Raw genomic sequence first — 22,240 nt, 5'->3', positions numbered from 1 at the left:
AATCACAGTATGATTTCCCATAGAACAACTAATTGAATTGTATACAAAGAAGAAAAACCTCTATGACTATGGGACTGCAATGCTGGAGTTGGCCTGTATGGCAGCTAGCATTATTAGCACATGAACTAATACAGAAAGTCAATCTCTTCTTTTTTAAGATTTTATTTATTTATTCATGAGAGACAGAGAGAGAGAGAGAGAGGCAGAGACATAGCAGAGGGAGAAGCAGGCTCCCTGCAGGGAGCCCAATGTGCGATTGGATCCCAGGACCCCAGGATCATGATCTTAGCCAAAGGCAGATGCTCAAATACTGAGCCACCCAGGTGCCCCCATAAGTCAATCTATATGCTCTTGGGAGTAAATCAGAAGTAAGGGACTATCTAGTGAGGAAAACCATCAAACTTCTCTAACACAATTTAATTCCACAGTTGTTTACTTGTGATCCCTCACTTAATCCCCAAATCAATCTAAAATGGCTAGCACAAATAAAATTAGCACAGGTTTTACAAACAGAAATAGCTCAACTTGAATTTCATTTCAACAAGCTTTTTAATACATGGCAAGCTTATCAAATGTTCTGAGCTTCAGTTGGGGAAAATATAGTGTCTGCCTCATAAAACTATATATACTGATTAAGCCAGAACACAACACAGCTCAGTGCCTTAAACAGAACAGATGCTCAAAAGTTGTTGGTCTCCTTTCTTTTTCTTTCCATTCACTGCCTTTATTTTACTTCCTCCTCTATATTGTCAATTATCTCCATATAAGTATTGAGACTCTGACTGTGTCTTATTGTATTGCTTTGTATTTATGATTACTGACTTCTGTCTTTCCTTCTATCTATGTAATGTATCACATTTATTAATTTGTGTATGTTGAACCAACTTGGAATTCTAGGGATAAACCCCACTTGATTATGGTTTATGATCCTTTTACTGTGCTGTTGAATTAGGTTTACTAGTATTTTAATCAGAATTTTTGCATTTACCTTCATCAGTGATATTGACCTGTAGTTTTTGTTTTTGTAGAATGCATATTTTGAAGAATGCATCAGGATAATACAGGCCCGGTAAAATGAATATGGTGGTTCCCTCCTCTTCAGTTTTTGGGAAAAATCTGAGAAGCGTGGGTGTTCATTTTTCTTTAAATGTGTAGTAGATGGGTGCCTGGGTGGCATAGTGGGTTAAAGATCCAACTCTTGACGCAGATTGTAATCTCAGGGTCATGAAATTAAGACCCAAATTGGGCTCCATTCTTAGCATGAAGTCTTCTTGAGATTCTCTTCCCTTCTCTCTGCCCCTCCTGCTTGTGCTTTGTATCTCTCTCTAAACTAAATAAGTAAATAAATAAATAGTTAAAAAAAATTTTTAGACGGAGGGCAAGATGGTGGAGGAGGAGGGTCCTCACCTCACAGGCCCCACCAACTTACCTAGATTACTTTCAAATCATCCTGAAAATTTACTAATTCGACCTGAGATTCAAAGAGAGAATGGCTGGAATGCTATAGAGAGGACGGTTTTCGCCTCTAAGAAGGATCATCTAAGGTGAAATTTACTGAGGTTGTGGTTGATATTCTTGATGCACCCCCCCTCATACAGTCACTCTGCACTGAGAAAAATAACTAGAAGGAAGAACTCACCACAAAGGAAAGAATCAGAAACAGTACTCTCTGCCACAGAGTTACAGAATTTGGATTAAAATTTGATATCAGAAAGCCAGTTCAGAAGCACAATTATAAATCTACTGGTGGCTCTGGAAAAAAGCACAAAGGAATCAAGAGACTTAATGACTGCAGAATTTAGATCTAATCAGGCCAAAATTAAAAATCAATTAAATGAGATGCAATCCAAACTGGAGGTCCCAGTGATGATGGTTAATGAAATAGAAGAAAAAGTGAGTGACATAGAAGAAAAGCTGATGTCAAGGAAAGAAGCTGAGGAAAAGAGAAAAACAATGAAAAGACCATGAGGAAAGGTTAAGGGAAATAAATGACAGCCTCAGAAGGAAAAATCTATGTATAATTGGGGTTCCAGAGGGCGCCAAGAGGGACAGGGGGCCAGAATATGTATTTGAACAAATCATAGCTGAGAACTTCCCCAATTTGGGGAGGGAAACAGGCATCCAGATCCAAGAGATAAAGAGGTCCCCCCCAAAAACCAATAAAAGCTGTTCAACACCTCATCATTTAATAGTGAAACTTGCAAATTCCAAAGATAAAGAGAAAATCCTTAAAGCAGCAAGAGACAAGAGATCCCTAACTTATATGGGGAGAAATATTAGATTATCAGAAGACCTCTCCACAGAGACCTGGCAGGCCAGGAAGGTCTGGCAGGATATATTCAGGGTCCTAAATGAGAAGAACTTGCAGCCAAGAATACTATATCCAGCAAGGCTCTCATTCAGAATAGAAGGAGATAAAGGACTTCCAAGATAGACAGAAACTGAAAGAAAATGTGACCACCAAACCAGCTTTGCAAGAAATATTAGGAGGGACCCTGTAAAAGAAAGAGGAAGCCCAAAGAAATAATCCACAAGAAAAAATATGTGAGAAATATCAGAAAGGGAGACAGAACATGAAAAACTCCTAACTCTGGGAAACAAACTAGGGGTGGTGGAAGGGGAGGTGGGTGGGGGGTGGGGGTGACTGGGTGGCGAGCACTGGGGTGGGCACCTGGCGGGATGAGCACTGGGTGTTATTCTGTATGTTGGCAAATTGAAAACCAATAAAAAATAAATTTATTTTAAAAAAAGAAAGAATCCACAAAAACAGGGACTGAACAGGTATCATGATGACACTAAATTCATGCCTTTCAATAGTAACACTGAACATGAATGAGCTAAATGATTCTATCAAAAGCTGCAGGATTTCAGACTGGATAAAAAAGCAAGACACATCTATCTGCTGTCTACAAGAGACTCATTTTAGACAGAAGGACACCTACAGCCTTTAAATGAAAGGTTGGAGAACCATTTACCATTCAAAGGGTCCTCAAAAGAAAGCAGGGGTAGCCATCCTCCTATCAGATAAATTAGTGTTTATCCCAAAGACTATAGTAAGAGATGAAGAGGGACACTATATCATACTTAAAGGATCTATCCAACAAGAGGACCTAACAATCATAAATATTTATGCCCTTAATGTGGGAACTGCCAAATATATCAATTAATTAATAACCAAAGGGGATCCCTGGGTGGCGCAGCAGTTTAGCGCCTGCCTTTGGCCCAAGGCTCGATCCTGGAGACCCGGGATCAAGTCCCACATCGGGCTCCTGGTGCATGGAGCCTGCTTCTCCCTCTGCCTGTGTCTCTGCCTCTCTCTCTCTCTCTCTGTAACTATCATAAATAAATAAAAATTAAAAAAAAATTAATAACCAAAGTAAAGACATACTTAGATAATAATATGCTAATACTGGGAGACTTCAACATGGCACTTTCTGCAATAGACATCTATTCTAAGCACAACATCTCCAAAGAAACAAGAGCTTTAAATGATACACTGGACCAGATGGATTTCACAGATATCTACAGAACTTTACATCCAAACGCAACTGAATACACATTCTTCTCAAGTTCACATGACACTTTCTCCAGAATAGACCACTTACTGGGTCACAAATCAGGTCTTAACAGATACCAAAAGATTGGGTACGTCCTCTGCATATTATCAGACCATAATGCTTTGAAACTAGAACTGAATCACAAGAAGAAATTTGGAAGGAATTCAAACACATGGAGGTTAAAGACCATCCTGCTAAAAGATGAAAGGGTCAATAAGAAAATTAGAGAAGAATTAAGAAGATCGTGGAAACTAATGAGAATGAAGATATAACCATTCAAAATCTTTGGGATAAAAAAAAAAAAAAAAAAATCTTTGGGATAGGGGAGGAGGGGCAAGATGGCGGAAGAGTAGGGTCCCCAAATCACCTGTCCCAACCAAATTACCTAGAAAACCTTCAAATTATCCTGAAAATCTATGAATTCGGCCTGAGAATTAAAGAGAGAACACCTGGAATGCTACAGTGAGAAGAGTTCACGCTTCTATCAAGGTAGGAAGACGGGGAAAAAGAAATAAAGAAACGAAGGCCTCCAAGGGGGAGGGGCCCCCCAGGAGCCGGGCTAAGGCCGGGGCAAGTGTCCCCAGGACAGGAGAGCCCCGACCCGGAGGAACAGGAGCTGCACCGACCTTCCCGGGCGGAAAGGGGCTCGCAGGGAGTGGGAGCAGGACCCAGGAGGGCGGGGATGCCCTCGGGCTCCCGGGGACACTAACAGACACCTGCGCCCCGGGAGAGTGCGCCGAGCTCCCTAAGGGCTGCAGCGCGCACGGCGGGACCCGGAGCAGCTCGGAGGGGCTCGGGGGCGGCTCCGCGGAGGGGGCTGCGGGGCGGGAGCGCGAATCCAACAGCACAGGCCCTGGAGCACAGGGCGCCGGGACACAGCCCAGGATCCGGCCTCCCCCGGGACAGGCAGAGGCCGGGAGGGCCCAGGACAGCAAGGACGCTCTGCCCCGAGCTGAGCAGATCAGCGGCCCTGCCCGGAGCCTCCAGGCCCTGCAGACGGAGAGCTCCAGAGTTACGGCGGGAGCTGAATCCAGGTTTCCAGAGCTGCCGCAGCCACTGGGGTTGTTCCTCCTGGGGCCTCACGGGGTAAACAACCCCTACTGGGCCGTGCACCAGGCAGGGGAACAGCAGCTCCCCCAAGTGCTAACACCTGAAAATCAGCACAACAGGCCCCTCTCCCAGAAGACCAACTAGATGGACCAGTTCCAGGGGAAGTCAGGGGACTTACAGTATACAGAAACAGAAGATACTCCCCCGTATTTTTTTTTCTTTTTGATTTCTGATTGCTTCCCCCACCCTTTTTTTCCCTTCTTTCTCTTTTTCTTCTCCTTTTTCCTTTTTTCTTCCTTTTCTCTTTTTTCTTTTTCTCTTTTCTTTCCTTCTTGCTCTCTCTCTCTTTTTCTCCTTTTCCCGATACAACTTGTTTTTGGCCACTCTGCACTGAGCAAAATGACTAGAAGGAAAACCTCACCTCAAAAGAAAGAATCAGAAACAGTCCTCTCTCCCACAGAGTTACAAAATCTGGATTACAATTCAATGTCAGAAAGCCAATTCAGAAGCACTATTATACAGCTACTGGTGGCTCTAGAAAAAAGCATAAAGGACTCAAGAGACTTCATGACTGCAGAATTTAGATCCAATCAGGCAGAAATTAAAAATCAATTGAATGTGATGCAATCCAAACTAGAAGTCCTAACGACGAGGGTTAACGAGGTGGAAGAACGAGTGAGTGACATAGAAGACAAGTTGATGACAAAGAGGGAAACTGAGGAAAAAAGAGACAAACAATTAAAAGACCATGAAGACAGATTAAGGGAAATAAATGACAGCCTGAGGAAGAAAACCCTACGTTTAATTGGGGTTCCCGAGGGCACCGAAAAGGCCAGAGGGCCAGAATATGTATTTGAACAAATTCTAGCTGAAAACTTTCCTAATCTGGGAAGGGAAACAGGTATTCAGATCCAGGAAATAGAGAGATCCCCCCTAAAATCAATAAAAACTGTTCAACACCTCAACATTTAATAGTGAAGCTTGCAAATTCCAAAGATAAAGAAAAGATCCTTAAAGCAGCAAGAGACAAGAAATCCCTGACTTTTATAGGAAGGACTATTAGGGTAACAGCAGACCTCTCCACAGAGACCTGGCAGGCCAGAAATGGCTGGCAGGATATATTCAGGGTCCTAAATGAGAAGAACATGCAACCAAGAATACTTTATCCAGGAAGGCTCTCATTCAAAATGGAAGGAGTGATAAAGAGCTTCCAAGACAAGCAGCACCTGAAAGAATATGTGACCTCCAAACCAGCTCTGCAAGAAATTTGAAGGGGGACTCTTAAAATTCCCCTTTAAGAGGAAGTTCAGTGGAACAATCCACAAAAACAAGTACTGAATAGATATCATGATGACACTAAACTCATATCTCTCAATAGTAACTCTGAACGTGAACGGGCTTAATGACCCCATCAAAAGGCGCAGGGTTTCAGACTGGATAAAAAAGCAGGACCCATCTATTTGCTGTCTACAAGAGACTCATTTTAGACAGAAGGACACCTACAGCCTGAAAATAAAAGGTTGGAGAACCATTTACCATTCGAATGGTCCTCAAAAGAAAGCAGGGGTAGCCATCCTTATATCAGATAAACTAAAATTTACCCCGAAGACTGTAGTGAGAGATGAAGAGGGACACTATCTCATACTTAAAGGATCTATCCAACAAGAGGACTTAACAATCCTCAATATATATGCCCTGAATGTGGGAGCTGCCAAATATTTAAACCAATTAATAACCAAAGTGAAGAAATACTTAGATAATAATACACTTATACTTGGTGACTTCAATCTAGCTCTTTCTACCCTCGATAGATCTCTAAACACAACATCTCCAAAGAAACGAGAGCTTTAAATGATACACTGGACCAGATGGATTTCACAGATATCTACAGAACTTTACATCCAAACTCAACTGAATACACATTCTTCTCAAGTGCACATGGAACTTTCTCCAGAATAGACCACATACTGGGTCACAAATCGGGTCTGAACCGATACCAAAAGATTGGGATCTTCCCCTGCATATTCTCAGACCACAATGCCTTGAAATTAGAACTAAATCACAACAAGAAGTTTGGAAGGACCTCAAACACGTGGAGGTTAAGGACCATCCTGCTAAAAGATGAAAGGGTCAACCAGGAAATTAAGAAAGAATTAAAAAGATTCATGGAAACTAATGAGAATGAAGATACAACCGTACAAAATCTTTGGGATGCAGCAAAAGCAGTCCTAAGGGGGAAATACATCGCAATACAAGCATCCATTCAAAAACTGGAAAGAACTCAAATACAAAAGCTAACCTTACACATAAAGGAGCTAGACAAAAAACAGCAAATAGATCCTACACCCAGCAGAAGAAGAGAGTTAATTAAAATTCGAGCAGAACTCAACGAAATCGAGACCAGAACTGTGGAACAGATCAACAGAACAAGGAGTTGGTTCTTTGAAAGAATTAATAAGATAGATAAACCATTAGCCAACCTTATTAAAAAGAAGAGAGAGAAGACTCAAATTAATAAATTAATGAATGAGAAAGGAGAGATCACTACCAACACCAAGGAAATACAAATGATTTTAAAAACATAGTATGAACAGCTATACGCCAATACAAGAGCAATCTAGAAAAAATGGACGCATTCCTGGAAAACGACAAACTACCAAAACTGGAACAGGGAGAAATAGAAAACCTGAAGAGGCCAATAACCAGGGATGAAATTGAAGCAGTCATCAAAAACCTCCCAAGACACAAGAGTCCAGGGCTAGATGGCTTCCCAGGGGAATTCCATCAAACGTTTAAAGAAGAAATCATACCTATTCTACTAAAGCTGTTTGGAAAGTTAGAAAGAGATGGAGTACTTCCAAATTCGTTCTATGAGGCCAGCATCACCTTAATTCCAAAACGAGACAAAGACCCCACCAAAAAGGAGAATCACAGACCAATATCCCTGATGAACATGGATGCAAAAATTCTCAACAAGATACTGGCCAATAGGATCCAACAGTACATTAAAAAAATTATTCACCATGATCAAGCAGGATTTATCCCCAGGACACAAGGCTGGTTCAACACTCTTAAAACAATCAATGTGATTCATCATATCAGCAAGAGAAAAACCAAGAACCATACGATCCTCTCATTGGATGCAGAGAAAGCATTTGACAAAATACAGCATCCATTCCTGATCAAAACTCTTCAGAGTGTAGGGATAGAGGGAACATTCCTCAAAATCTTAAAAGCCATCTGCAAAAAGCCCACAGCAAATATCATTCTCAGTGGGGAAGCACTGGGACCCTTTCCCCTAAGATCAGAAACAAGACAGGGATGTACACTCTCACCACTACTATTCAACATAGTATTGGAAGTCCTAGCCTCAGCAATCAGACAACAAAAAGACATTAAAGGCATTCAAACTGGCAAAGAAGTCAAACTCTCCCTCTTTGCCAATGACATGATACTCTACATAGAAAACCCAGAAGCCTCCACCCCAAGATTGCTAGAACTCATACAGCAATTTGGCAGCATGGCAGGATACAAAATCAATGCCCAGAAATCAATGGCATTTCTATACACTAACAATGAGACTGAAGAAAGAGAAATTAAGGAGTCAATCCCATTTACAATTGCACCCAAAAGCATAAGATACCTAGGAATAAACCTAACCAAAGAGATAAAGGATCTATACCCTCAAAACTATAGAACACTTCTGAAGGAAATTGAGGAAGACACAAAGAGATGGAAAAATATTCCATGCTCATGGATTGGCAGAATTAATATTGTGAAAATGTCAATGTTACCCAGGGCAATTTATATGTTTAATGCAATCCCTATCAAAATACCATGGACTTTCTTCAGAGAGTTAGAACAAATAATTTTAAGATTTGTGTGGAATCAGAAAAGACCCCGAATAGCCAGGGGAATTTTAAAAAAGAAAACCATAGCTGGGGGCATCACAATGCCAGATTTCAGGTTGTACTACAAAGCTGTGGTCATCAAGACAGTGTGGTACTGGCACAAAAACAGACACATAGATCAATGGAACAGAATAGAGAACCCAGAAGTGGACCCTGAACTTTATGGTCAACTAATATTCGATAAAGGAGGAAAGACTATCCATTGGAAGAAAGACAGTGTCTTCAACAAATGGTAAATACCTAAGGGTACAAGTGCTGGGTCATATACCAAGTCCATGTATAACTTGATAAGGAATTGCCAAATTGTTTTTCTTTTGAATTACCACAATGCAAAATGACTGATTATTCCTATGGCTCCAAATCTTTATAGTATTGGATACTGTCAGGCTTGGGTTTTGGGTTTTGTTTGGTTTTTGTTTTTGTTTTTGTTTTTTTTTTGACATTTTAATAGATGCATGGTGATAATCTTTGGGGTTTTAGTATATGTTTTTCTAACACCAAATTCTATTGAGCATCTTTTCATTTGTATATTTCCCATTTCTATCTCTTCTGGTAAAAGTTCTGACCATTTGCACATTTTTTGGAGTTGTTTGTTTCTTATTGTTGTGTTTTAGGGGTACTCTAAATTTCTATAAAAGAATCTTTTATACAGTGACATCAGCCATTGGCAGAGTATGAGATACCAAATTCATCCTCCCAATAAAACAACAATTAGCTATCCATGAACAGAAATAGCCCTGGAAGGGCTTGAGAATCCACAGTAACACAGTGGAGTAAAGCACCGAGAATAACTGTGCTCAGACAGCTGAGACATTTGGAGCCCTGCCAGGAACAAAGATGTGGGTTCTCAGTGTCAGCCACACAGAGAGTGCTACCCTGGTCTCCAGTGCCACTAGGACTCCCCACAGTCTTGGCAGCAGAGAACCCCTGCGAGCCCCAATGCATTTGTTAGTGCAGACCCAAGAGCCTGCTCCACAGAGGACAACTGTGGCTTAAGCCACTGAGGTAACCAACAACCGTTGCAGCTGTAGACTCTCTAGAGAGGGAGACAGTGCAGTGTGCCCCACCCCCAAGAAAGAGCCACATTTGTACCCCCTGGGCTTTGGGGCTGCTCCCCCTCCAACAGTTCAGCATCCGGGGCTCAAGAGCCACATGGCTCAGGGCACCCCCGCTGTAGATGCCAGCTCCATGGTGGTTTTGCATGTGCCTGCCTTCTAGACTCTGCATCGACAGCCACTCTGCATGCCCCACCCTTCAGCCACCAGAACCACTGTCAATGCAGCCTAGCCTGCTCCTGGAGTCCCAGGATCACAGCAGCTCTGCACATGCCTCCCAGCTGCTCAGCCTCTCCACCAGTGTCTGCACCTACAATGCCCAAGCCACCATTCCAACAGGCAAGTCCACACACCAGACCCCAGTGCTGTGTTCACTATAGGCATGGCCCTTCTCCAGATACCAGCTCCGTGTCTGCTCTGCAAACATTCAGACTTAAAGCACCAAGCTACAGGCACCAGGAGTGCTCATGACTCAGACCCTGAAGCTGCCGTACCTCTGACCTGTGCCCTCTCTACACTCTGCTCCATAGAGCAAGAAAAGATCCCTAGTAGCTAAAGCAACTTGAGAAAGAACATCATACTTCCTGATTTCAAACCATATTAAAAAGCTGTAGTAATTGAAACAGTATGACTGTTCCATAAAAACAGACCCATAGAACTATGGAACAGAAGACAGAGCCCAGAAATAAATCAACATACATACAGTCAATTGACCTTTAACAGAAGTGCCAAGAATAAAGAGCGAAGAGTGGGAAAAGAACAGTATCTTCAATAAACAGTGGTGGGAAAACTGGATATCCATATGCAAAAGAATGAAATGGGACACGCATCTTAACCCAGATGCAAAAATGAATTCAATGGATTAAAGACTTAAACATAAGATCTGAAACCATAAAACACCTAGAAGAAAACACAAAAGTAAATCTCCCTGACATTGGTGTTAACAATGAGTTTTTGGGTTTGACACTGAAAACACAGGCACAAAAGTAAAAATAAGTAAACAAGACTATGCCAGGGGTGCCTGGGTAGCTCAGTTGGTTATACGTCTGCCTTTGGCTCGGGTCATGATCTCAGGGTCCTGGGATCGAGTCCTACATCATGGTCCCTGCTCTGCAAGGAGCCTACCTCTCCTTTGGCCTCTGCCTCTCTCTATCTATCTCTCATGAATAAATAAATAAAATCTTTAAAAACAAAACTCAAGACTATGCCAAACTAAAATATTTCTGGTCCAGCCACTCTGGAAAACTGTGTGGAGGTTCCTCAAAGAGTTAAAAATAGATCTGCCCTACGACCCAGCAATTGTACTGCTGGGGATTTACCCCAAAGATTCAGATGCAATGAAACGCCGGGACACCTGCACCCCAATGTTTATAGCAGCAATGTCCACAATAGCCAAATTGTGGGAGGAGCCTCGGTGTCCATTGAAAGATGAATGGATAAAGAAGATGTGGTTTATGTATACAATGGAATATTACTCAGCCATTAGAAACTTAAATACCCACCATTTGCTTCAACGTGGATGGAACTGGAGGGTATTATGCTGAGTGAAATAAGTCAATCAGAGAAGGAAAAAAATTATATGGTCTCATTCATTTGGGGAATATAAAAAATAGTGAAAGGGAATAAAGGGGAAAGGAGAAAAAATAAGTGGAAAATATCAGAAAGGGAGAGAGAACATGAAAGACTCCTAATTCTGGGAAATGAACTAGGGGTGGTGGAAGGGGAGGTAGGCGGGGGGTGGGGGTGACTGGGTGGCGGGCACCGAGAGGGCCACTTGACGGGATGAGCACTGGGTGTTATTCTGTATGTTGACAAATTGAACACCAATAAAAAATAAATTTATTAAAAAAATAAAATAAAATAATAAAAAAATAAAAAGTTTCTACACAACAAAGGAAACAATCAACAAAATAAAAAGACAGCCTATGGAATGGGAGAAAATATTTTCAAACCATATATCCAATAATAGGTTAGTATCCAAAATATATAAGGAACAAATACAACTCAATAGCAAGGATAGAAATAACTGGATTTAAAAAACAACGAAATACCTGAGTTTGCATTATTCCAAAAAGACATACAAATGACCAACAGGCATATGAGAAGGTGCTCAGTATCACTGATTATTAGGAAAATGCAAATAAAGATCACAATGAGTTATCCTCCTCACACCTTACACCTGTGTGGGTGGCTATAATACAGATGTGAGGTAGATTTTGAGGTTCCTTTATTTTTGTATATGGACATCAACTCTTGAGCACTAATGTTGTGAGCCAAAGGGGCACCTGCACCCAATGTTTATTGCACTACAATAGTCAAACTATGGAAAGAGCCCAGATGTCCATCAACAGAAGAATGGATATAGATGTGAGATAGATGATAGATATATAGAAGATAGGTAGATATAGAGATAGATAGATATAGAGATAGATGATAGATAGATAGATAGATAGATAGATAGATAGATAGATAGATGATAGATAATAGATGAAATCTTGCCATTTGCAATGGCATGGATGCAACTAGAGGGTATTATGCTAAGCAAAGTAAGTCAGTCATAGAAAGACAAATTCCATATCATTTCACTCATATGTGGAATTTAAGAAACAAAACTAATGAATATAGGCGCAGGGAGGGAAAAATAAAATAAAATGAAATCAGAGAGGGAGACAGATCATAAGAGACTCTTAACTATAGGAAAAAAACTGAGGGTTGATGGAGGGGAGTTGGGTGAGGGGATGGGGTAACTGGGTGACATGCATTAAGGAAGGCACATGATGTAATGAGCCCTGGGTGTTATATGCAACTCATGAATTACTGAACTCTATATATGAAACTAATGATACACTATATGTTAACTAATTGAATTTAAATAAAATAAGTTTAAAAAAAAGAATATTACTTTTCCATTTAATTGTTGTGGCATCTTTGTCAAAAATCAGTTGACTATATTGTGTGGTTTTACTTTTGGGATCTCTGATCTGTTCAACTGATTTAAGTATCTACTCTTTCACTTTTTTTTAGCTTCACCTTAATTTATTTTGCTCCAATACCTATCTATGCGCTGCTAATATTAAGTGGTAACATTAATTTAAAACAAATACACCAGAATGTAAACGTGTGCATAGTTTCTTTGAAAAAATATCCTCAAAAGATTTTTAAGGATGCTTGACAATTGCCTTCATAGCCTGTGGCACATGTTCAGATTTATTCAGTTGAAATAGATCTTGTTCACTGAAGTATAGACAAGGTGTTTGGGAATGGCCACATGCCAATTAGAACCACATCAACAATTAAGACAGGCATTAAAGGTCACAAATTTTGACTTAAAAATTAAGTGTAACAATTAGTAAATGAGAATGATTTTCTTGAGGGTCTTGTAATTAGTTCTAAAGGCAATTCTCATTCTTAGAAATTTCTAAAAATTGTTTTGAGTATAGTTGACATACAATATTACATCAGTTTCAAGTATACATCATGGACATCCATCTTCTCTACACATTATGCTATGCCCACCACAAGTGTAGCTACCATCTGTCAGTTTAAAAGAGCTTTAGAGTAAGTCATGAAATCAACTAAGAGGCATAATTCAACTTCTTCTATTTAAGTATTCTAGTAGCTTTGCCCCTTCATGTAAATTTTCAATCAGCTTGTCAGTATTCCCAAAATTCTTCCTCAGATATTGGTTGAGATTAATTGGTTGAATCTGTAAATCAGCACAAGGAAATTAATATATTAAAGTCTTCCAATCCATGAACATGATATTCTTCTCCTGCTGTATAGCTTCTCCTTGATTCTTTTCATTGGTGTTTTTAGTTTTCTACTTTCCAGTATTGCACATATTAAGTTAGATTCTACTTCATTGCAAATTTATGACCAAGACATGATTATTGTCTTTAGGGTACACCAATGAACACATGATGATCTCCAATGTCTATACCCTTATATTAACCACAATAGTCACGTATTTGCTATATGGGGTAACATTATACATTCCAGGCAATAGGATCAGATATTTACCCACATGAAATTAAACCTCCTTTTAGGAAAAAAAAAATTGACAACTGTTTAGATACACTTTAATTCCTAGGCATTAGAAACTACCCAGTGTCTCCCAAATGGGATTGGATAAACAATCTATAGTGTCCATATAATAAAATATAGCCAGCAATGAAAAACAAAATTTACTACTAACACATTATGGGTTGTATTGTGTCCCTCGAGCTTTATATGTTGAAGTCCTAACCCTCAGTATTTCAGAATGTCATATTGTTTGAAAGTAGGGTCATCTTAGTTATATTAGTTAACATGAGGTCCTACTGTAACAGAGTGGAATTCTGGGTCAATATCACTGATGTTTTCATAAAAAGGGAAAACTTGGAGACATAACACAAGGAGAACACCATGGGAAGATGAACACAGAGATCAGGATGAGGCAGCAGAAGACAAGGAACACCAAAGATGGCCAGCAAACCACCCAGCAGCTAAGAGAAAAACATGAAACAGATGCTCCCTTACAGCTTTCAGAGGGACCCAACAGAACCACGTTGTCAGTTCCTTGATCTTAGACTTCTAGCTCCAGAAATGTGAGACAATAAATTTCCATTATATAGGCCATTCAGTTTGTGGTACTTTGTTATGGCAGTGCTAGGAAACTAATTACAGCTAACAGTATGGATGGGTCTCAGATGCACCATGCTAACTGGAAGAAGCCAGAGTCAAAAAGGCTCCATGTGCTAAGATTCTCTTTAAATGACCTTCTTGGGCAGCCTGGGTGGCTCAGCACTGTCTTCAGCCCAGGGCATGATCCTGGAGACCCGGGATCAAGTCCCATGTCAGGTTCCCTGCATGGAACCTGCTTCTCTTCTCCCTCTGCCTGTGTCCCTTCCTCTCTCTCTGTCTCTCTCATGAATAAATAAATAAAATCTTTTTTAAAAATGACCTTCTTGCAAAGACAAAGCAATATGATCAGGAAAAGGTTTAGTGGTCACCATGGGCATTAGGTAGGAAAGGGGTTGATGGCAAAGAAGCTCAGAGATTTTCTTTAGATGATGGAACTCTTCCACATCATGATTGTGTTAGTGATTCCATAACCATAGAAATTTGACCACTTTGAACAGTTGTTCAAACTATAATTTAAATATACTAAAAAACTTACTGTTTATAAATTACACTTTAATTAGAAAGTAGGGGGAAAACAAAAACATGCATGCACCGTTAACACATCCAACTAAGTCCCCATAGGCAATTTAATTTATTCTTTAGTAGGAAAATAAGAGCTACAAATGCCCTCCTAGGGGACATCCCCAGAGAGTTCATGTCTTTGGAACTCCCTCCTGATCCCTATGAGTTAGTCTCTAAAACTCCCAAGATGACTCAATGTGACCTCATTTGAGAAGGACCCAACATGTGCTGAGCCCCTCTGGCCTTCATCTATTTGTCTGAAGGTTAAGTTGTTAGTACATGCAGTACTCTCCTCTCACCCCCAAATTCTGACCTGAGGATTTGTCATGAACCTCCAATCATGGCCAGGGAAAACACCTCAGATTAAAATTATACTCATTGACTTTAGAATGACAACCTCTCAGGCAGGTGTTTTATAGAGGATCCCTCATTTGCTATTCATCAACACTATTCCTTGAATTGTGTAGGAGAAGTAATTTCTGTTTTGTTTTAGAGATAAGATAAGGAACTTCTCCAAAGGTATACAAAGAATGCGTGGTGGATTCAACATTCGAACATGGGTTCCTGGCTCCATATTGTGCTCTTCCTGTCATTAACCTTAGCGATCTTGGAACTATTTGACCAGCAACAGGTAGAGAATACCTCTCACATTATGTTTGCATCATCCCATGGCTGAATTTCTGATTCCAAACTCACTCTTCAGGATTGACTGCCCCTTCTTTTCCAATAGCAAGGTAAGCTTCTGTGTTCTATCTGCACTTTTAGTGAGAAATGCAATTCAAGCAAGGGCAGTGGTACAGTTATGCCTAACTGTACCTGCTATAAGTTATAATCAATTTTAAAATATTTTGATAAAACAGTTGAGGCTGGACATAAACATCAAAATTTCCATCAGAAAGGAATTTAGTGATACCTCTGAAACATTATCATGTTTCTCTTCTGCAAGAAATTAGTAAAAACAATAGTAAATGGATAAATAGTAAATGGATAAAAAACCTACTCAGATTGAATAGGTTTAATTTAATTTTATCTTATTTACTGTATCTTGATTTCTCATTGAAGGTAAAAAAAGAAAAGAAAAGATGAATGTGGTGAAATAAGCCTCCTTTAAACTATGAAAGGACTGTAATTGAATTAGAGAGGTCCATCTCCTTTTCCCCATAATCTCACTGTAATTATTACTAACACATCTATAAATACTTGCAGTGAAGTCACTAAAAGCACAGCCTTTGACTTGATCACAGCGGGTTTGAATCTTAAATCTTGACTTTTCCTCACATGAACTGCAATTATAGAGCTTTATGCAGCATCTCAGAGCTTCAGTTCCCTTCATGGTAAAATGAGAATAATAGTGTTTATGTTATGCAGTGCCTGGCCTATGATGACTTGATTTTTATATGTTCACATTTCAATGGTGGAAAAGTGATATGCATTCAGGAGAAAGTGCACTTGGAATTTTGAATTTTGATCTTCCCCTCCTAGCGATATGCAGTATGATGTTGATTTGTGAAGCTGGGCAGCCGCAGTGAGTCTCAGCTGCCTGTCAGTCCGTGGTCATGTGGGTAACTAACCAACACACAACCGTTCTGGGCCCATATGACCATTCTGTGTTTCACTTTCAGTACAATGCTCAATAAGCACATGACATATTCAATATTTTGTTATAAAATAGGCCTTGTGTGTGGTGATTTGGGCCACTGCAGACGAGTGTAAGTGTTCTGAGCGCATTTAAAGTAGGCTAGGTGAAACTATGATATTTGATAGGTTAGGTGTATAATGTGCATTTTATACTTATGATATTTTCCATTTATGATGTGCTTATCTGTACTTAACCCTAGTGTAAGTCAAGGAAAATCTGTAATGTTATCATGAGGATTAAATGTAAAGGCCCCTGTGTGTATGTATGTAGGTATTACTGATTGTGGAACACAGCATACTTACAAGTGGTTGTGATCGTCAGTGTTGGAAAGCACAAAGACTCTACAGGGGAGGCATGTCCAGTGAAGGTGTTAAAGAACTAAGGAGGCCTGCAGTAAACCGATAATTAGCAAGTGACAAGTGCCCTTCCAAGTCTTCCAAGTCAAATGCAAGTATTAAAAAGAAGATTCTTACATACAAGATTACATTCAAATAAACTATATTAAGACACATAGTGGGCCCAAATATAGATCTACAAGCTAAAGACACCAGCAAGCTAGATACTTCCACCCATTGATCCCTGTGATTCAACTGTGAGATAACCATAATGAGAGAAAGAATAAGTTTAAAGGGACACTTTTGGAGCTCCTGCATCGTTCAGTTGGTTGGACATCTGCCTTCAACTCAAGTCAGGGTCTCAGGGTCCTGGGATCCACCCCTCAGTTGGGCTCCCTGCACAGCAGGGAGTCTGCTTCTCTCTCTCCTTCTGCCCCTCCTCCTTCATCATGAGCATTCCCTGTTTCTCAAATAAATGCAGAAAATCTTTTTTAAAAGGTGGGGACACTTTCAACACAAGCTAATTTCTTCAGAAAAAAATTAAACAAAAACAGTGACTCACATGCAGGTGCTGGAACAGCCACTCAGGCAGGCAGAGGACAGACAGATTGAGCAACACTGAGGACACAGAAGATCCCAGGGGACCAAGTGTGTGCTATAAGCCATACTGAAGATGGAGGCTAGCCAAGCCTTGTACATCACCCCTGACATTTCTGAAAACACCAAAAAGGCCACCTTTCCATCCTAATACTGACATTATACCTTACACTGATCAGGCTGTGTTAAATACTTGGCATTTTGGTTACTGGCTTTTATGTATCATTTACTTCTTCTAATAATACCTTGAGTGAGGTCTCATTACTATTTCCATGTTGTAGATGAAGAAAAACAGGTTCTGGGAGTTAAGGTAGTACCAATGACTCTTCAGGAGAGAATGGTAGGGCTGACATGTCCCTGGTCCCAGAGTCCAAGCTTTACTCTAGATGATGCCCACCCCTCAGACTGCCTCTGCTGGTTGTCTGAGACCCTGCTGCTGCCATATCCCAGCACATGGTCTATGCACATTTCTCTCTGTTACTTCACTGTGAAACCCCAAACTCTGAGTTCAGGACATGGGAGACATAGAGTGATTGTTAACTGAGTTAAATTCAATTTGATTTATATTCAGTTGAGATCAATGGGCTTGGGAATCACTCTGCCTGGGCAAAAGTTTCAGCTTGCCAGTAATAATTTTGTAAACTCCAGACGCCTGGTGGCTTAATAGTTGAGCATCTGCTTTTGGCTCAGGTCATGAATCTGGAGTCCTGGAATCAAGTCCCACATCAGGCTCCCTACAGATAGCCCACTTCTCGCTCTGCCTGTGTCTCTGCCTTTCTCGGTGTTTCTCTTATGAACAAATAAATAAAATCTTTTAAAAAATAATTTTGTAAACTCAAGCTCTGTGCCTCATAAGTTAAATGGGGATAACAAGTAATGAATCTCATGGATTTGTTGAAAGTAATAAATGACTATTCAGATAAAGTATCTAGAGCAGTTCCTGGCCCATAAGAAGTGTAGATATAAGCATTTTCTTGATTCAGAGAACTGAACTGACAGATTCATTCAAGACCTTTCATAATCAAGATGTTATATTTTCTACATCTCAGCTTATGAATTTACAAAATTGAAAACTTGGAAAATAATCTGTGAAGATCTTTGACTTCAAAGCATGAAACTCAACTGATAATTTGTGCCTTAAATTATTTTATCTAATCCATATTTTGGATCTGGAGAATCTTGAAGTACAGATTATTACTATAATGAAATACTGTGTATTTAAGGATTGTGTAAATGTATATGTATGAATTTCACTTCAGTCCCCAATTTATTTATGATTCTGTCCTTTTATTTCTCATCTCTATAAGGCACCTTGTGATTCCCAAACAACGTCCATGGAGAACAACACAAAAGTGACTGAGTTCATCCTAGTGGGACTAACCAATACCCCAGAGCTGCAGATCCCCCTCTTTATCATGTTCACCCTCATTTACCTCTTCACTCTGGCTGGGAACCTGGGCATGGTGGTGCTGATTCTCTTGGACTCCTGTCTCCACACTCCCATGTACTTTTTTCTCAGCAACCTGTCTCTGGTGGACTTTGGTTACTCTACAGCTGTCACTCCCAAGGTCATGGCTGGGTTACTTAGAGGAGACCAGGTCATCTCCTACAATGCATGTGCTGCTCAGATGTTCTTTTTTGCAGCCTTTGCAACAGTGGAAAGTTACCTCTTAGCTTCAATGGCCTATGACCGGTATGTGGCCGTGTGCAAACCCCTCCATTACACCACCACCATGACGACAGGTGTGTGTGCTCGTCTGGCCATAGGCTCCTATATGTCTGGTTTTCTGAATGCTTCTGTAGATGTTGGAGATACATTCCATCTCTCCTTCTGTAATTCCAATGTGATCCATCACTTTTTCTGTGATATTCCTGCAGTCATGGCTCTCTCTTGCTCTAATAGACATGTCAGTGAGCTGGTTCTTGTCTTTGTAGCAAGCTTCCACATCTTTCTTGCTCTCCTCATTATCTTGATTTCCTACTTGTTCATTTTTATCACCATCCTGAAAATACCCTCAGTGGAGGGATACCTGAAGGCCGTATCCACCTGCGCCTCCGACCTCACTGCAGTATCCATCTTCTATGGGACAGTCATCTTCATGTACTCCCAGCCCACCTCCAACCACTCTATGGACACAGACAAAATCATATCTGTGTTCTATACTGTAATCATCCCCATGCTAAATCCCATGGTGTATAGCCTGAGGAACAAAGAGGTAAAGAATGCTTTCAAGAAGGTTGTTGAGAAGGTAAAACTGTCTCTAAGCTTCACCTCTTAGGGCTGTAGAATCCACAGTGACCCGGTTTCATCTTTGTCAGATCTTCATCATGCACAAACTCACAGTTTACAGCCCAGCATTTAAATTACTGACATGGTATTTCCCTCTCTGAAGTTTGTCACTAAAAAAAAAAGCTAGCATGTCCAGTTGTGTAACATCTGGATGAGAATACTCATGAATACCTTAAAATTTTAATGTTCATGCTTATCATGCATTTTATGAATTATATTTAATTTATTCATATGTTCACTTTTTCTCCACCATATGCTAATGCAAGTATATTTGTAAAATAGGGCTCAAACCCATGAAGACAACTGCAAGGATCCATGTGTGCACATACACACAAAAGTGGGAACTTTGTTAAACAAATTAGCTGGAATATGGCTAGTTTTTAATAAAAGGTTAAAATAATTGATTGTGGATTACAGAATAAATTGATGTCTAGCATTTTTTATTTTTTCTCTAAAAACTCCTACAAGATTCAAAAATTAATAACATGATATGAATTTCTTAACAAAAATATGTACTTTTTGTTGGAACACTTTTTCTAGAGCTAAAATCCTGAAGCAGTTAATATTTGTGTCTTAAGTAGGTAGAAAGTCATTAGGTAGAAAAAGTATGGTCACATGATAACTTTCAAAGGAAGGCCAGAGAATGAGAAAAGGATATCAAGTGATAATAAAGAAATTTCTCAATTTTTCTATATAGGACTACTGACTCTTCAATTTTGTAAGATAAATGCGTGGAGTAATAATGATGTCATCCTTTTTTCTCTCTGAAAATACTATGAGATGCTAGTGCCTCTCATTCAAGGACATTTTAGTTTCAGATGAGCTATGTCATGTCTTGCCATTCTCCTACTCATTTCCTCCACATCATTCACACTGAGTTCCCTGCTGTTCCTGGACAATCCTAGCTCCCTCCTGCCACAGGTCCTTTGTACTTGCTACTGCCAATGTTTGAAAAACTCCCTCACTTCCCTCATGTCTTTAAGTGTTACTGTATCACAGTCAATCTACTCCCCAGCCCCCACGGGCTCTGTTCCAAACTTGCTTTATTCTTCATGGTTCTGATCACTCCTCAACTATTTTTATTTATCTTTTTGTTCATTTGTTTATTTATTTACCTATCTACCTAGAATGTACACTCTGTAAAAAAATGATTTTGTCTTCTTTACTAACAACTTCATCCCCAGCATATAAAGTGTAGCCTAGTTCACACTAATTTCTCAGTAAACGTTTGTTAAATTAATCAATTAATTAAACTTTGAGTCCAACAGTTACTATATTTGAACCACGGATAATTTAGTTCATTACCTATTATATAATTCTTTTTCTTCAGAAAAGAATTTTAAAACATTTCATAGACACAACTAGTTTTCCTTCTATTTTCTCATTCACTACGTGTATTCTCCACTTTTAGAAAAATTGATCTTTTGAAAACTACATTGCCAAATGGATAATATAACCATCTTTTAAATTAAAATTTTCTCATCAAATGGCATATAACACATGAAACCAATTCTATTTAAGAAATCATACAAAGACAAAGTATATACACTTACTGAATTGATAGAGCTTTAAAGTAAGTCATGAAATAAAGTAAGGAGCATATTTCAACTTTCTTCTTTTTTAAGAACTACTTTAAGTATTCTAGTAGCTTTACCCCTTCATGTAAATTACTCAATCAATTTGTCAACATTTCTAAAATTCTTCCTCAGATTTTGATTGAGATTAAGTTGAATCTGTAAATAAGCATGAGGAAATTGACATATTAAAGTCTTCCGATCCATGAACATGATATATCTCTACTGCTGCATAGCTTCTCCTTGATTCTTTTCATTGGTGTTTTTGATTTTCTACTTCCCAGTACTGCACGTATTAAGTTAGATTCTACCTAATTGCGAACTAATGACCAAAGAGGCTCTGCAAACAGTATGTCCCTCTAGAATGACATCATGTGGAACCATGTTGGGATTTCAGAGGCTAATGAATAAGAATCAGAAGGGACTTCTAAACACTTGGAGTTCTCAGGAGAATAGGACTCCTTTGAGGGCATCCAGGGTTCCTCATCCAACTTCCTTTTTTTTTCTTTTTATTTATTTATTTATTCATGAGAGACAGACAGAGAGAGAGAGAGAGAGAGAAAGAGAGAGAGAGAGAGAGAAGCAGGCTCCATGCAGGAAGCCCAACGTGGGACTCGATCCCGGGTCTCCAGGATCACGCCCTGAGCTGAAGGTGGTGCTAAACCGCTGAGCCACCTGGGCTACCCCTCATCCAACTTCCTTAAAGAAGAAACAGTTAAACTGTTTCTAGGGACTTTGCTTGATTTGTTAAATGAGCACACAGATACATTTGCCGTATGTTGTCATTTCTTCTTTTCCTATTTTTGAAAGACATAAGTAATATAATATAAAGTTGTACTTTTCAGTTTGCTCATTCCTGAGAGTCTGTATAAATGTATATAGTACACCACCCAGATTCATATACAAAACAGTTCTATCCACCCAAAACTTCCTTCTGCTTCCTTTGTGGTTAACCCCTCCCATCCTCCAGACCCTCATAATCTCTGATCTGCTGACCACCTCCACCCCTGCATAGAGTTTTCCTTTTCAGATTATCATATAAGTGGAA

The 22,240-nt window shown here is 39.7% G+C and overlaps 1 protein-coding gene across 1 annotated transcript; it reads left to right on the top strand.

The window, feature by feature from the left end:
* Positions 1-18,662: 18,662 nt before the first annotated feature.
* LOC140613648 (olfactory receptor 5B2-like) lies at positions 18,663-19,607 on the top strand. The gene has a single exon (XM_072792080.1). The coding sequence runs from the start codon at positions 18,663-18,665 to the stop codon at positions 19,605-19,607; it is 945 nt and encodes a 314-aa protein (XP_072648181.1).
* Positions 19,608-22,240: the final 2,633 nt, after the last annotated feature.

Source organism: Canis lupus, chromosome 21, assembly GCF_048164855.1.
Source record: "Canis lupus baileyi chromosome 21, mCanLup2.hap1, whole genome shotgun sequence".
Lineage (NCBI taxonomy): Eukaryota > Metazoa > Chordata > Mammalia > Carnivora > Canidae > Canis > Canis lupus.
This window is presented reverse-complemented; position numbering and strand designations above follow the sequence as displayed.

Excerpts from the sequence above, each read along its gene's own strand:
- LOC140613648 (XM_072792080.1), top strand. The coding sequence starts at position 18,663 with ATGGAGAACAACACAAAAGTGACTGAGTTCATCCTAGTGGGACTAACC.